The sequence below is a fragment of the Dendropsophus ebraccatus genome, chromosome 1 (assembly GCF_027789765.1).
Source record: "Dendropsophus ebraccatus isolate aDenEbr1 chromosome 1, aDenEbr1.pat, whole genome shotgun sequence".
Taxonomy (NCBI): Eukaryota; Metazoa; Chordata; class Amphibia; order Anura; family Hylidae; genus Dendropsophus; species Dendropsophus ebraccatus.
The window spans coordinates 34,617,209-34,633,479 of record NC_091454.1 but is presented as its reverse complement, the minus strand read 5'-3'; the positions used below and the strand labels follow the sequence as shown (position 1 = coordinate 34,633,479).

At 43.9% G+C, this 16,271-nt stretch overlaps 1 protein-coding gene across 1 annotated transcript in view; it reads right to left on the bottom strand.

The window, feature by feature from the left end:
- Positions 1–16,271, bottom strand: part of LOC138782000 (piRNA biogenesis protein EXD1-like) — a 63,395-nt gene that overhangs the window by 19,359 nt on the left and 27,765 nt on the right. Inside the window, exons 6-7 of the mRNA XM_069956801.1 lie at positions 12,853–12,965; positions 11,787–11,848 (exon numbers count right to left, since the gene is read on the bottom strand). Of these exons, the coding sequence (XP_069812902.1) occupies positions 11,787–11,848; positions 12,853–12,965 (175 nt within the window). The remainder of the gene's footprint in view (positions 1–11,786; positions 11,849–12,852; positions 12,966–16,271) is intronic.

Here is a 16,271-nt window from a genome sequence, read left to right as displayed (position 1 = left end):
TCTCTGTTTTCATTGTCTTCTATCAAGAGGGGAGAGGTGGAGGGATATGAGGCACCAAAACAGGACAAAAAAAAAAGTGTTAATTTACAGCTACATCACCAGGCTCTCTCCTCTGACATCAGCACTGACTTCTCTGACCTCTGAATAGTGGATTTCAGCAGCTCACTGCTGTGTAATCCTTTGTTCTCTGCTCTGCTGCCGCTAATCTCCCTCCTCCATAACACAGACAGGATCCGACTGATGTAAAACAGTTGAGATTTCCTGATAATGAGCAGTGGATGACAGAAAGGAAAGGTGGGGGGACCTGGGAAAAGTCTTTTTAAATGCAGATAATGGCATATTTGCCTAATAAACCCAATTACAAAAAGTTTCTTAAAATCACCATGACTATTAATTTCTGCAAAAAAAAAAATAAAAAATTTAACGACAGTGACACTTTAACCACTAGGCAACCCTGCCGCCTCCATGGGTTCAGAGCGGGGCCGCGCTCTGAACCGCCACGGTCCCAGGTGCCGCTCGTAGCCCGGGACCGCGGCTATTAGCGGGCACGGTCCGATCGCCGCGCCCACTAATACAGTAATCGGATGCAACTGTCAAAGTTGCTTATCTATGCAGCATAGATCTGTATGAGAGATCAGTGCACTTATACTAGAAGTACCCTAGGGGGGCTTCTAGTATAAGTGTAAAAGTACAAATAAAAGTGTTGTTATTAATAAAAAGCCCCCTCCCCTAATAAAAGTTTGAATACCCCCTTTTCCCATGTTATAAATAAAAATAAATAAACATCCCTTAACCTTGCCTTCTACTCTAGTGGTCCCCTTTTTGGTCCCTGCCTGGGTAGTTGTGTGCCCCAGGCTTTCTCTCACCAGTGCAAGCTCTCCCCTATAGGGTGCTGTGTGGTGTAAATATCAGGTGCTTTTGTTGTCATGGTTTAATCGGGTTCTTTTTCTCTAAAGTACTACCTACAACCTAACGGGTGTGGTTTGCACTGCTGTTTTTCTTTTTCTTATTTATGTTAAATGTTTGAAAAATTTAATAAAATTGAGAATTTAAAAAATAAATAAATAAATAAACATGTTTGGTATCGCCGCGTGCGTAATCACCCAAACTATTAATTAATCACATTCCCGATCTTGCACAGTAAATGGCGTAAGCGCCAAAAAATCCCAAATGCAAAATTGCGCATTTTTGGTCGCATCAAATCCAGAAAAATTGTAATAAAAAGCGATCAAAAAGTTGCATTTGCGCAATCAAGGTACCGATAGAAAGAACACTTCATGGCGCGAAAATGACATGACACGGCCCCATAGACCAAATTTTTTACAGGCCATCAGATACAATGAAAGTTATACATATGGGAGGGGGGAGGGGGGGAGCTATTCAGAGGTCAGTTAGCTCAGTGGTGACTCAGATGAGTTGTAGCTTTTAATTAACTCTTTGTTGTCCTGTTTTGGTTTCTTTATTTTCTCTCTCTCCATAGGAGAATAATGAAGACAGGAAGAGAGCTTTAAACTGCTTTTCCATGATACAAAATTCATTTTTCGGCTAATAAACCCAATTACAAAGTTTCTTAAAATCGCCTGTACTATTGTTTTCTGCAAAAAAAAAAAAAAAAAAAAAAAAAAAAAGAAATTTCACAACAGTGACACTAAGTTATAAGTAGAGTACACAAGGCTACAGTAGTTTGCAATAAATTAGAATGTCAACAAAAAGGTTTATTTTCAGTAATTCAATTCAAAAAGTGACCTCATATATTCAGTCATTACATACAGAGTGAACTTTTTCAAGCGTTTATTTCTGTTAAAGTTGATGGTTATGGATTACAGCCAAGAAAAGCCCAAAAGTCAGCATTTTTTAAAATTAGAATAATTAACCCAAAACACCTGCAGTGGCTTCCTAAGTGTTATAAAAAGGTCCCTTAGGGGCCTATTCCACCGGACGATTATCGTTAAATCGGTCGAATCTAAACGATAATCGTTCGGTTGAAATGCAGTTAACGATTAACGACCAAACGAGAAATCGTTGATCGCTTTATAAGACCTGGACCTATTTTTATTCGTTGCTGGTTCGCAAATCGTTCGCATTGAATAAGACTTTGTTCGGTCGTATGCAGTAGATACGAACGCAATAGCGAAGAAAAAACTATCGCAAATACGATCATAAGTAACGATTATCGTTCCATGGAAATGAGTGAACATTTTCAGGTCTTTCGCAATAGTGGTCGTTTGAGATCGTTAATCGCTAACGATTATGCGAACGATAATCGTCCGGTGGAATAGGGCCCTTAGTCTGGTTCAGTATGCAACACATACATGGGGAAGACTGCTGACTTGACAGATGTTCAGAAAGCAGTCATTCACACACTCCACAAGGAGGGTAAGCCACAAAAGTTTATTGCTAAAGAAGCTGGCTGTTCTCAGAGTGCTGTATCAAAGCAGATTAATGGAAAGTTGAGTGGAAGGAAAAAGTGTGGTAGAAAAAGGTGCACAATCAATGGGGAGAACCGCAGTCTTATAACTAAAATGCCATTCAATAATTTGGGAGATATTCACAAAGAGTGGACTGCGGCTGGAGTCATTGCTTCAAAAGCCACCACATTCAGATGTCTGCAGGACATGGGCTACAAGTGTTGCATTCCATGTGTCAAGCCATTCCTGACCAATAAACAACGCCAGAAGCGTCTTATTTGGGCCAAAGAAAAGAAGAAATGGACTGTTGATCAGTGGTCCAAGGTGCCGATTTCAGATGAAAGTAAATTTTGCATTTCATTTGGAAATCAAGGTCCCAGAGTCTGGAGGAAGAGTGAAGAGGCACACAATCCAAGCTGCTTGAGGTCTAGTGTAAAGTTTCCACAATCAGTGATGGTTTGGGGAGCCATGTCGTCTACTGGTGTAGGTTCACTGTGTTTCATCAACACCAAAGTCAACGCTGCCGTCTACCAGGAAATTTTAGAGCACTTTATGCTTCCCTCTGCCGAAGAGATTTTTGGAGATGGAATTTTAATCTTCCAGCAGGATTTGGCACCTGTCAACACTGCCAAAAGTACCAATACTTGGTTTACTAACCACAGCATCACTGTGCTTAATCAGCCAGCAAACTCGCCAGACCTTAACCCCATAGAGAATTTATAGGGTATTGTCAAGAGGAAGATGAAAGACACCAGACCTAACAATGCAGACGAGCTAAAGGCCGCTATCAAAGCAACCTGGGCTTCAATAACACCTCTGCAGTGCCATCAGCTGATCGCCTCCATGCCACGCCGCACTGATGCCATCTTTCATGCAAAAGGTGCCCTGACCAAGTATTGAGGGCATTTACTATATGTAATGACTCTGTATGTAATATATGAGGTCACTTTTTGAATTGAATTACTGGGGGGGAAAAAATAACTTCTTGTTGATATTCTAATTTATTGCAAATCACTGTATATCTATGTTCTTGCATTCCATTGCTATAAATCCACAAATGAAGGAGTCTAAGTAGTCCTCAAGGAGGGCCCAAACAACGATGTAAACGAGCGGCGATCTTCTAGATCGCCGTTCATTTACTAGGGCCTATTCCACGGCCATTCTTTATTGTGTCCAATTCTTTATTGTGTCCCTTAACGAAGGACTTGTAGTGATCTCTTCCCACTCATGGTAATATAGAGAAAGCCGACCCCTACTGGACCCCTGATGTCATTGTTTGGTTTCCTTCTTATCAGTCACCTAGGAGGAGAACAGGTAACCTTTCCCTTGAGGCTTCCAGCTTTTACTTTTGGACCCACCACTCTCCTAAACCCTCCACCCACCCTTGCCTTGAAAGGGCCGTTTGGGAGGAGGGGTAACAGAAGGAAACTTATCAGATGCCTTCTCAAAAATGTCATCCAGTGCAGGCCCAAATAGTAACTGACCCTGGCAAGGGAGCGCACATAACCTAGATTTAGATGTCTGGTCTCCCTTCCAGTCCTTCAACCAGATAGCTCTGCAAGCTAAGTTAGTCAGGACAGATGTTCTGGCCGCCAGCCTGATAGCGTCAGCTGAAGCATCAGAGAGAAAATCAACAGCATTATACAAAGCAGAAAATGCATCTAGAAGCTCTTCTCTAGGGGTACCATCTTTTATGTGATCTTCATGCACCCCTAGCCAGAGTCTAAGAGACCTAGCTACTGAGGTAGCGGCAACTGTTAGCTTAAAGTGTCACTGTCGTGAATTTTTTTTTGCAGAAATCAATAGTCCAGGTGATTTTAAGAAACTTTGTAATTGGGTTTATTAGCCGAAAAATGCATTTTTATTATGAAAGAGCAGTTTGAAGCTCTCCCCCGTCTTCATTGTTCTCCTATAGAGAGAGCTAAATAAAACACCAAAACTGGACAACAAAGAGTTAATGTACAAATACCTCACCCTTAATATCCTCTGACAGTCACCACTGATCTCCCTGACCTCTGATTACAGCATTCACCCAGCTCCATTCCAATGAACACAAAAATACGCTGCACATGAGTCTCTCACACTGGTGTGTAATCTAGAGGGCCTGTGAACCTCTAATAACAATCCAAGAAAACAGAAGATACACACCATGAAATTCTTTTCAGTTTCTTTATCCAAAATAATTTCAGGTTAACAATGCACATAAGGTATATCACCCAACACTCGTGCTCATAATCTTCAGATGCTGTGTGAGAGACGGTAAAGTCCTTTAAGGCTCAATCAGAGCTCTGTCGTCCTCATGGAGGGGATCGGCGTCGCGGGAGCAGAAGCCGGATTCTGCGACGTTTCGTGGAGGAACTTTACTTTGTCAAGCAGCTCCATGCCTGTTAGGCTGCATTCCCACGTTCCGTGATCCTGACGGATCACGGACGTGGAATGCATGTACCGGAGTCCCCCTGCGCCCGGACAGCATCTGTAATTAGATGCTGGGAGCGGGGGAGACTGTATTCATAAGCGCCACGCTGTAGTAACAGCACCGTGCGGCTGATTCATTACAGCGCGGCGCTTATGAATACAGTCTCCCCCGCTCCCAGCATCTAATTACAGGTGCTGTCCGGGCGCAGGGGGACTCCGGTACATGCATTCCACGTCTGTGATCCGTCAGGATCACGGAACGTGGGAATGCAGCCTAATCCTCTGTTATCTGCCTTCTGCTGTCGGCTAACTTCCTCCTTCCTCCTCCCCCCTCCCTAGAACAGACAGAGCACGTCTGATGCAACAAGTCACAATTTCCTGATTTTTTGCAGTGGATGGAGGGGGAACCTGGGAAAGGGCTTTTTTAATGCAGATAATGGCATACTTGGCTAATAAACTCAATTACAAAGTTTCTTAAAATCGCCTGGACTATTGATTTCTGCAAAAAAATAAATAAAAAAAATACGACAGTGACTCTTTAAGTATGGCCCGAGCTGACTCCCATCCTTTCTTTAAAAATCCTTCAGCTCTTCGATCCATAGGATCCTTTAATAATCCTGTATCTTCAAATAATAGAGCAGTCTTTTTAGATATGTTGAAAAACGAATGGTCAATACTAGGGGCTGTTCCAAGCGGTAGTTTCAGAATCATCAAACGGATACTTCCTCTTGAGCAACTTAGGAACAAAAAACTTGTGGTATGGTTTTTTCCATTCATTCTGAATAAGGCCTGAAATGTTCTTATGAATTGGAAATACCTTTTCCTTCTTAGGAGCTAAGCCCTCTAACATCTTATCCTGGGTTGATAATTCTACTTTAGACTCCTCAATGTCCATAGTGCTTCTGACCGCTTTAACTAGTGACTCTACAGACTCAAAGGCAGACATCGGCTTTCCTGCCAAGTCCTCAGGAGAAGATTCAGCAGAGGTCTCACATTCTCCCTCCTCCTCTGCTTCTGATTCCGAAATAGGGACAGGATCAGTGGACCTTGAAGGGACACCAGATCTGCTAGATGTAGAAGGCTTCTTAGATTTGGACTTACAACTAGCCTTAATCTCGTCCCGTATGATGCCTTTGATATTCTGCATAAAAGGTTGGGGCTTGTTCTTCCATTACTTTAGTTAAACAGGCGCTGCAAAGTGATTTAGAATAATGAGAATGGAGCACCGCTCTACACATTGCACATTCCTTTCTTTTAGATCTGCAGGAGGATTCCCCCTACAAAATAACAAACTGAAATAAATACCAATCCCAAAAATAAATGTTGGGATTTTTAACCCCTCTCCCCCGACCAGAACCTCGGACGTGGTCTCCTGGGCTTGAGCACCCGAGGGTTGTGCTGACTTCTCTCCATCCATGAGGGAATGCAGCAGATGCAGCAGGCTGGACAGCTGAGAAAACGACCACAGACTGTCCGGACTCCAGAGCAGGCTGTGGTCCGGTCTTTTTGAATGTACCGCCCCGCCAGTCATCACAGCAGACTCCGACCCCCACCACCACCACCTCGCGGTGGCCACTCACCCCCATAGAGGGCCAGCCATGGCCTAGTCACCCCCATCAACTCCCTAGCAGCGCCCGCACCAAAAACACTGCAACCGGCAACCCAGAAGCCCCGCCACCTCCGGTGACATGACATGGCGAAAGTACGTCAGCGTGCAGGTGCATAGCTACACTGCGCCTGCCAACGTCCACGGAAGCAGCGCCGACTGCCCGGGACCCGTGGAACATGTGGCATGTGCGGCACCCTCTCCGGACCGACGGAGAAGACAGAGGGGGAACTGACCGGAGCGACACTGGGAGAGCCGGACCCACATACTACCATGCGGCCTCCATGTGAAAGGACTTACGCTGGCAGAATTCGCCGGCATCACAGGTACACCAAATCCCCGGGGTTCCTCAGCTCATATCCTGGTGAAAAAAAACCTGGTAACCTGCAGCGGTGCTCCAGCACCGCCGCCTCCTGCTCGACAGACAGGAAACTGAACTGAAGATGATGTGAAGTCCGGCCTACTTATGAAAAAATTCCTGGTGACTGCTTCCTGTCTGTTTTTTTTTTTTTTTTTTGGGGGGGGGGGGGGGGGGGGTGTCTTGTATTTACGCCATTTGTTCTATATTAAAACTTACAGTCTCGGGCTACAGATAGCACCCAAGATTGCGGCGGTTCCGAGCGGGGCTGCCACGTGATCCCTCTCTGAACCACCCTCCTGCATCAGGACGTACATTTACCGACTGATGCGGGAAGGGGTTAAAAGACAGAAGAGGGGTCAGAAGAGCGGCGACGTGAACGCGCGCAGGATTTGAACAGCGTGGCAGGACTGTAATGAAGCACCGAACATCGCTGGAGAATATACGCGCCAGAGCGCAGTGCAGCTCCTTTGACCCCTTGCCTCTAAAGCCTGTTTTGGCCTTAATGACCAGGCTTATTTTTTCATATCTGACCTGTCTCACGTTATGCGCTTATAGCTCAGTGATGCTTTAACGTATGCTAGCGATTCTGAGATTGTTTTTTCATCACATATGGCACTTTATGTTAGTGGCAAAATTTGGTCACTACTTTGTTTTTTTTTGTGAAAAACATCAAAATGTCATGAAAAATTTGAAAAATTTGCATTTTATGAACTTTGAAATTCTCTGCTTCTTAAAAAAGGAAGTCATAGCACATAAATTAGTTACTAAATCAAATTTCAATATGTCTTCTTTATTTTGGCATAAATTGGTAAATATATTTTACTTTTTTAGGGTGTTACGGGGCTTAGAAATGTATCAGCAAATTATCAAATTTTCATGAAATTTCCAAAATGGATTTTTTTTTAGGGACCAGTTCTTTTTTTAAATGGATTTAGGAGGCTTGTATACTGGAAGCCCCCATAAGTGACCCCATTTTGGAAACTAGACACCTTAAAGAATTAATCTAGGGGTATATTGAGCATTTTAACCCTACAGGGGCTGGAGGAAAGTGTTCACCATTAGGCCGTAAAAAAATGGAAAATTTTAATTTTCCAATAATATATACGTTTAGATTAAAGTTTCTCATTTTCAAAAGAAACATGAGAAAAAAAGCATGCCAAAATTTGTAACGCATGTTCTCCTGAGTACAACAGTACCCCATATGTGGGGGTAAACCACTGTATGGGCACACAGCGGGGCTCAGAAGGAAGGGTGCGCCAATAAGCTTTTTTAACCCTTTAAGGACAGAGCAAATTTCGATTTTTGCGTTTTCGTTTTTTCCTCCTTGTGCATAAAAGGTCATAGCACTTGCATTTTTCCACCTAGAGACCCACATGAGCCCTTATTTTTTGCGTCACTAATTGTACTTTGCAATGACAGGCTGAATTTTTCCATAAAGTACACTGCGAAACCAGAAAAAAATTCAAAGTGTGGTGAAATTGAAAAAAAAAACGCATTTTGTTTATTTGGGGGAAATGTGTTTTTACGCCATTCGCCCTGGGGTAAAACTGACTTGTTATGCATGTTCCTCAAGTCGTTACGATTACAACGATATGTAACATGTATAACTTATATTGTATCTGATGGCCTGTAAAAAATTTAAACCATTGTCAACAAATATACAACACTTAAAATCGCTCCATTCCCAGGCTTATAGCGCTTTTATCCTTTGGTCTATGGGGCTGTGCGAGGTGTCATTTTTTGCGCCATGATGTGTTCTTTCTATCGGTACCTTGATTGTGCATATACGACTTTTTGATCGCTTTTTATTACAATTTTTCTGGATTTGATGCGACCAAAAATGCACAATTTTGCACTTTGGGATTTTTTTGCGCTGACGCCATTTACCGTGCGAGATCAGGAATGTGATTAATTAATAGTTCGGGCGATTACGCACGCGGCGATAGCAAACATGTTTGTTTATGTATTTATTTATTTACTTTTATTTATAACCTGGGAAAAGGGGGGTGATTCAGACTTTTATTAGGGGAGGGGGATTTTTACTATTAACAACACTTTTTTTTTACTTTTACACTTATACTAGAAGCCCCCCTGGGGGACTTCTAGTATAAGTGCTTTGATCTCTCATTGAGATCTCTGCAGCATAGATATGCTGCAGAGATCCATGAGATAGGCACTCGTTTACTTCCGGCTGCTGCAGCCGGAAGTAAACGAGTGCCGAGCCGGGGACGGCGCCATCTTGGAGCGGTCCCCGGCCGGCTTCATTTGCGGAGATCGCTCCTCCGGGACAACATCCCGGAGGAGCGATCTCCCCACTAGACACCAGGGATGACGCTGCGTCCGGTAATCGGATGCAGCTGTCAACTTTGACAGCTGCATCCGATTACTGTATTAGCGGGCACGGCGATCGGACCGTGCCCGCTAATACCTACGGTCCCGGGCTACACGCGGCACCCGGGACCGGCGCGGTTCAGAGCGGGGCCGCCGCGCGGCCCCGCTCTGAACTCCATTACCGGCATCAGGGCGTAAATTTACGCCCGATGTCGTTAAGGGGTTAATGCAGATTTTTCTGAAGAAGTTTCTGAGCGCCAGGTGCGTTTGCAGTGCCCCTGTAGTGCCAGCAGAGAGAAAAACCGCCATAAGTCACCCCATTTTGGAAAGTAAACCCCTCAAAGAACTCATTTTGGGGTGTGGTGACCATTTTGACCCCACAGGTATTAGAGGAAAGTATTCAAAATTAGACAGTTAAAATGAAAAACCTGAATTTTTCCAATAATATGTTAGTTTAGTTTGAAATTTCTCAATTTCACGAGGAACAGTAGAAAAAAAAGTACCCAAAAATCTGTAACGTAGGTTCTTCTGAATACAACGGTACCCCATATGTGGGCATAAACCTCTGTATGGGCACACAGCAGGGCTCAGAAGGGAAGGAGCGCCAATTAGCATTTTCAGTGCAGATTTTGCGGAAGAAGTTTCTGAGCGCCAGATGCGTTTGCAGCGCCCCTGTAGTGCCAGCAGAGTAAAATCTCCCCATAAGTCACCCCATTTTGGAAAGTACACCCCTCAAAGAATTCATTTTGGGGTGTGGTGAGCATTTTGACCTCACAGGTATTAGAGGAAAGTATTCAAAAGTAGAAAGTAAAAATGAAAAACTAAAATTTTTCCAATAATATGTTTGTTTAGTTAGAAATTTTGAAATTTCACGAGGAACAGGAGAGAACATTCACCCCAAAATCTGTAACGCAGGTTCTCCTGAGTAGAACGGTACCCCATATGTGGGCATAAACCACTGTATGGGCACACAGCGAGGCTCAGAAGGGAAGGAGCGCCAATTAGCATTTTCAGTGCAGATTTTGCTGAAGAAGTTTCTGAGCGCCAGGTGCGTTTGCAGTGCCCCTGTAGTGCCAGCAGAGTAAAATCTCGCCATAAGTCACCCCATTTTGGAAAGTGCAGGGGAAAGTGAGGGGCTCATTGGCAATTTGGGTTGGTTAGAGGCAGCGTGCGGTGGTTAGAGGCAGCGTGCGGTGGTTAGAGGCAGCGTGCGGTGGTTACAGGCAGCGTGCGGTGGTTACAGGCAGCGTGCGGTGGTTACAGGCAGTGTCGGGTGGTTAGAGGCAGTGTGCGATGTCAGAGGTAACATGTGGTGGTCAGTGGCAGCGTGCGGTGGTCAGTGGCAATGTGCGGTGGTTACGTGTAATCTGGCGCGATTACGGGAAACCGGGGGTGGTTACGGTCAATGTGCGGTGGTTACGGGCAACGTGCGGTGGTTACGTGCAATCTGGCGTGATTACGGGAAACCGGGAGTGGTTACGGGCAATCTGGGGGGGTTAGGGGTAATCTGGGAGTAAACTGCAATTATTACTATAATAAAAAGTGTGTGTTTTATTTTTTTGTATGTTTGTCACTTTTTGTACTTTTACACATTCATTTTCACTGTATTACTATGATTACTGTGATATTTTCTATCACAGTAATCATAGTTCAGTGACAGAGACCAAATTGGCTGGTTGTGGAGCGCATGCGCACTTCATAACCAGCCAGGACGTCGAGGAGGAATGAGCTCCAGGATCAGGTGAGTATATGGGGAAGGGGGGGTGATTGGGGGGCGGGGGGTTACAGGGGGGGTGGGGGGCGACTTACTGACACTTTTTATTCCCTGTCACCAATGATTTATGGTGACAGGGGATAAAAAGTGCTTCTTTGCACTGGGAACAGGCGATCAGCGGTATATAGTATATACCGCTGATCGCCTGCTCCGGGACCACACGGGGGGGGGTCTTCGATCACTGCCCCATGCTCTCCGCTACCTCCGGTGGCGGAGAGCATGGGGCTTTGATCATTTATTCATTTCCATCCCTGCGAACAAACATCGTTTGTTCGCAGGGATGGGGGCGGCCATCTTGGATCTGCTGGCCGCCCGGGGAGGGAGCGGGTTAGTTATCGCCCTACTAGGGGGGCTGATCTGGGGTCTGAGGGGACATTTTTCATCTCCCCCCACCGTGGATTCACTGTGGGGGAAGATGAAAGCTATCAGCGGCACCGGTAATTCCCGGTACCAGAGATCACCGCTATAACGGTAATAGCGGTGATCTCCGGTATCGGGGGACAAGGGGAGGGGGCCGAGGGACACACTTGTTGTGGCGGTGGGGGGGGGGGGGAGGCAACGTGCTGCAGCCTCCCCCCGATCTCCCCATAGACGCTGCAGTCGCATTGACCGCGGCATTTATGGGGTTAACTGCCCGGGGGAGCGCGGCTCCCCTCCGGGCAGAGGCAGCAGGAGGATGCTGTGTGACATAGCATCCTCCTGCTGCCCGATCTTCTATAGGGACAGCGGGGGGAGGCAGGGAAGCCATGACGTTCCTGGATCGTCATGTTGCGGGAACTACCTGTTTTACATGACGTTCCAGGAACGTCATTTTGCGGCAAGGGGTTAAGCTTGAAATACCTGCTGACAGATCCGATTTAACAATAATAAATAAATAAAATAAATACCTACTGCTGTCCCAAACCTTGGCTGGAAGTTGTCTATCACAACGTAGTTTATTTCTTCATCATCATCTGCAATTAAAAAAATTGTTTGTAACCCTCCCAAAAAATTATTTACAAGATATTTGGGCATATCTAAGAATACAGCTTCATGGCAATGTTTTCATGGTTAAAAAATTAACTGTGGTGTGAAAAGTTGATAAAAGATATAAGAATGTAATTTAAAGGGATATTATGCCCCCCTACTGGGGGAATTCCATAATTCATTGCCGACCACGCATCGCTACATTTATTAGCGGTGCGCGGCCGGCGACTGACGATTTACACTACCTATCAAGACTGCAGGGGTCTTCTCCCCAGGTCCTGCGTGCTACAGATTCGGAGCGGCCTGTCTGAGCTGACCGGCCGCTCAGCCAATCACTGGCCAGGACTGCCATGGCCGGCCATCAGCTCAGACAGGCTGCTCTGAAGCTGGAGCGTGCGAGACCTGGGGAGAAGACCGTAAGAGGGGCCCTGCAGCCTGGACAGGTAATGTATAAAGTAAAAGCAAGGGCTGCAAGGACATTGGTAACAATGTCCATGCATCCCTTGTTAAACGATAATTGGGCCATGTAATAGGCCCAGCAAACGAGCGCCGATTTAGCCGTTTACAGTTATTATCGGGCCTTCATCAGCCCATGTAATACTACCCTTACTTTCCGAGGCAGCTAATGTGAACAGTGTCGCTGGCCAGCAAGACATGATAATCTAAGGTCCCTTGCAAATTGACCCGACTGTGATTCACCCTCCCAGTCTGCAGAGTGGAGATACAGCCGTCCAGAGAAGCTGTTTGCATGTGTTTACATGAGCTGTCTCAAAAGGGAGGGGGGGGGGGAGACTGAGTGACAGCTGACACACAGTTTTCTGTGTCTTCAGCTCAAAGCAGCAGGCTCAAAACTGGGGGAAGGAGTATGAATGAATGAATTGTTAGGCTCCAGGAGGGGGGACAATTCCCCACATATTTTCTCTGAGCATAATATCCTATAAAAGGTAATTGAATGAAACCTATATTAATATAAAATTCTAATCTAACATACCTGGATAGTTCATTGCAGGTAAATTACTTTCTTTCACCTTATGAGGAGTCGCTGCAGTAACTTCTACAGGTTCTAGGGCATGTCTGACATCTTTCAGTGACAGCTTGCCACCACTGACACAGGATAAGAGAAAGATTAGTAGGTTCCATCAAGTATCCCATAAATACAAAGGCCTTAGATCAAGCCATGAGTAGACACCACAGCAAACAAAGAATTAAAGAGGTATTTCAGGATAAAATGATTGATGCCTAATTACTTTAACCCCTTAAGGACCGGGCCTGAAATGGCCTTAAGGACCGGAGTAAATTTTATGAATATGACCAGTGTCACTTTATTCATTAATAACTTCGGGATGCTTTTACCTATCCGGCTGATTCTGAGATTGTTTTCTCGTGACATATTGTACTTCACATTTCTAGTAAATTGGAGTCGATACTTATAACAAATCTTTATGAAAAAAAACAAAATAGCGTGAAAAATTGTGAAAAAATGCATTTCTCCAACTTTAAAACTTTTCTGCTTATACAGAAAATGGTTATATCACATAAATTATATATTAAATAGCATTAGCAACATGTCTACTTTATGTTGGCGGCATTTATTAAACTATCTTTCATTTTTTTTTAAACAATAGAAAGCGTAAAACATTAGCAGCAAATTTCCAAATTTTCGGTAAAATTTCAAAATCAGATATTTTTAGGGACCTGTTCAGGTTTAAAGTGTATTTGAGGGGACTGTGTGTTAGAAAGCCCCACAAAGCACCCCATTTCAGAAACTGCACCCCCCAAACTCTGCAAAAGCATATCCAGAAAGTTTTTTAACCCTTTAGGGGAGTCACAGAAATAAAAGCTAAGTGTGTAAGAAATTTTAAAATTTTAATTTTCTGTGCAGAGATGTTATTGTAATCCAATATTTTTCATAATTATGAACCTATTACCAAAGAAATGCACCCCAATAATTATTGCCCCGTTTCTGCAGTTTATAGAAATGCCCCATATGTGGCCCTATTGCGCTATTTGACGCAACCACAAGCCTCAGATACAAAGGAGCGCCTAGTGAATTTCAATGGCTCCATTATATTTGGTCATTTCTGACTGTACCACTTCAGGTTGGCAGAGGCTCTGGGGTGCCAAAACCTAAAAAAACACCACTAAAGGGACACCATTCAGAAAACTACACCCCTCAAGGAATGTAACTAGGGGTGCGGTGAGCATCTGGACATATGGGGTACTGTTCTACTCAGGAGAACCTGCGTTACAGATTTCGGGGTACATTTTTTCTCCTGTTCCTTGTGAAATTTTGAAATTTCAAACTAAATGGAACATATTATTGGAAAAATTCGAGTTTTTCATTTTTACTGGCCAATTTTGAATACTTTCCTCCAATACCTGTGGGGTCAAAATGCTCATCCTACCCCAAGATGAATTCTTTGAGGGGTGCACTTTCCAAAATGGGGTGTCTTATGGGGGGGGGGGGGGGGTTCACTCCGCTGGCACTACAGGGGCTCTGCAAACGCACCTGGCGCTCAGAAACCTCTTCAGAAAAATCTGCACTGAAAATGCTAATTGGCGCTCCTTTCCTTCTGAGCCCGGCTGTGTGCCCATACAGGGGTTTATGCCCACATATGGGGTACCGTTCTACTCAGGAGAACCTGCGTTACAGATTTTGGGGTGAACTTTCTCTCCTGCTCCTCAATAAATTGAGAAATTTCAAACTAAAGGAATATATTATTGGAAAAAATTGGTGTTTTTTATTTTTACTGTCTACTTTTGAATACTTTCCTCTAATAGCTGTGGGGTCAAAATGGTCACCACACCCCAAAATGAATTCTCTGAGGGGTGCACTTTCCAAAATGGGGTGACTTATGGGGAGATTTTATTCCGCTGGCACTACAGGGGCTCTGCAAACGCACCTGGCGCTCAGAAACTTCTACAGCAAAATCTGCATTGAAAAAGCTAATTGGCGCTCCTTCCCTTCTGAGCCCTCCTGTGTGCCCATGCAGTGGTTTATGCCCACATATGGGGTACCGTTCTACTCAGGAGAACCTGCGTTATAAATTTTGGGGTAATTTTTTTCTCTTGTTTCTCGTAAAATTGAGAAATTTCAAACTAAACGAACATATTATTGGAAAAATTCGAGTTTTTCATTTTTACTGTCTACTTTTGAATACTTTCCTCTAATACCTATGGGGTCAAAATGGTCATTACACCCCAAGATAAATTCTCTGAGGGGTGCACTTTCCAAAGTGGGGTGACTTATGGGGATATTTTACTCCGCTGGCACTACAGAGGCTCTGCAAACGCACCTGGCGCTCAGAAACTTCTACAGCAAAATCTGCATTGAAAAAGCTAATTGGTGCTCCCTTCCTTCTGAGCCCCGCTGTGTGCCCATGCAGTGGTTTATGCCCACATATGGGGTACCATTGTACTCATGAGAACCTGCGTTACAGATTTTGGGGTGCTTTTTCTATCATGTTCCTTTTTAAAATGAGAAACTTTAATCTAAATGTATATATTATTGGAAAATTTTAATTTTCCATTTTTTACGGCCTAAGGCTATGTTCACACTACGTATATTTGAGGCTGTATTTGGTCCTCAAGTCAGATCCTCATATTGCAACCAAAACCAGGAGTGGATTGAAAACACAGAAAGGCTCTGTTCACATAATATTGTAATGGAGTGGATGGCCGTCATTTAATGGCAAATATGTGCTGATATTTTAAAACAACGGCTGTTGTATTGAAATAATGGAAGTTATTTACAGTTATATGGCGGCCATCCACTCAATTTCAACATTGTATGGACAGAGCCTTTCTGTGTTTTCAATCCACTCCTGGTTTTGGTTGCTATGAGGACCTGACATGAGTACCAAATACAGCCTCATATACATAGTGTGAACCCAGCCTAATGGTGAATACTTTGCTCCAGCCCCTGTAGGGTTAAAATGCTCATTATACCCCTAGATTAATTCTTTAAAGGTGTGTAGTTTTCAAAATGGGGTCACTTATGGGGGGTTTCCAGTATACAAGCCTCATAAATCAACTTAAAAAAAAGAACTGGTCCCTAAAAAAATCAGTTTTGGAAACTTTCACGAAAATGTGGTAATTTGCTGATAAATTTCTAAGCCCCGTAACACCCTAAAAAAGTAAAATGTTTATGAAATGAAGCCAGAATAAAGAGGACATATTGGTAATGTGACTTAGTAACTAATTTATGTGCTAAGACTTTCTTTTTTTAGAAGCAGAGAATTTCAAAGTTCATAAAATGCTAATTTTTCAAATTTTTCATGATATTTTGATGTTTTTCACAAAAAACACACAAAGTAGTGACCAAATCTCAGAATCGCTAGCATACGTTAAAGCATCACTGAGCTATGAGCGCATAAAGTGAGACAGGTCAGATTTTGAAAAATGAGCCTG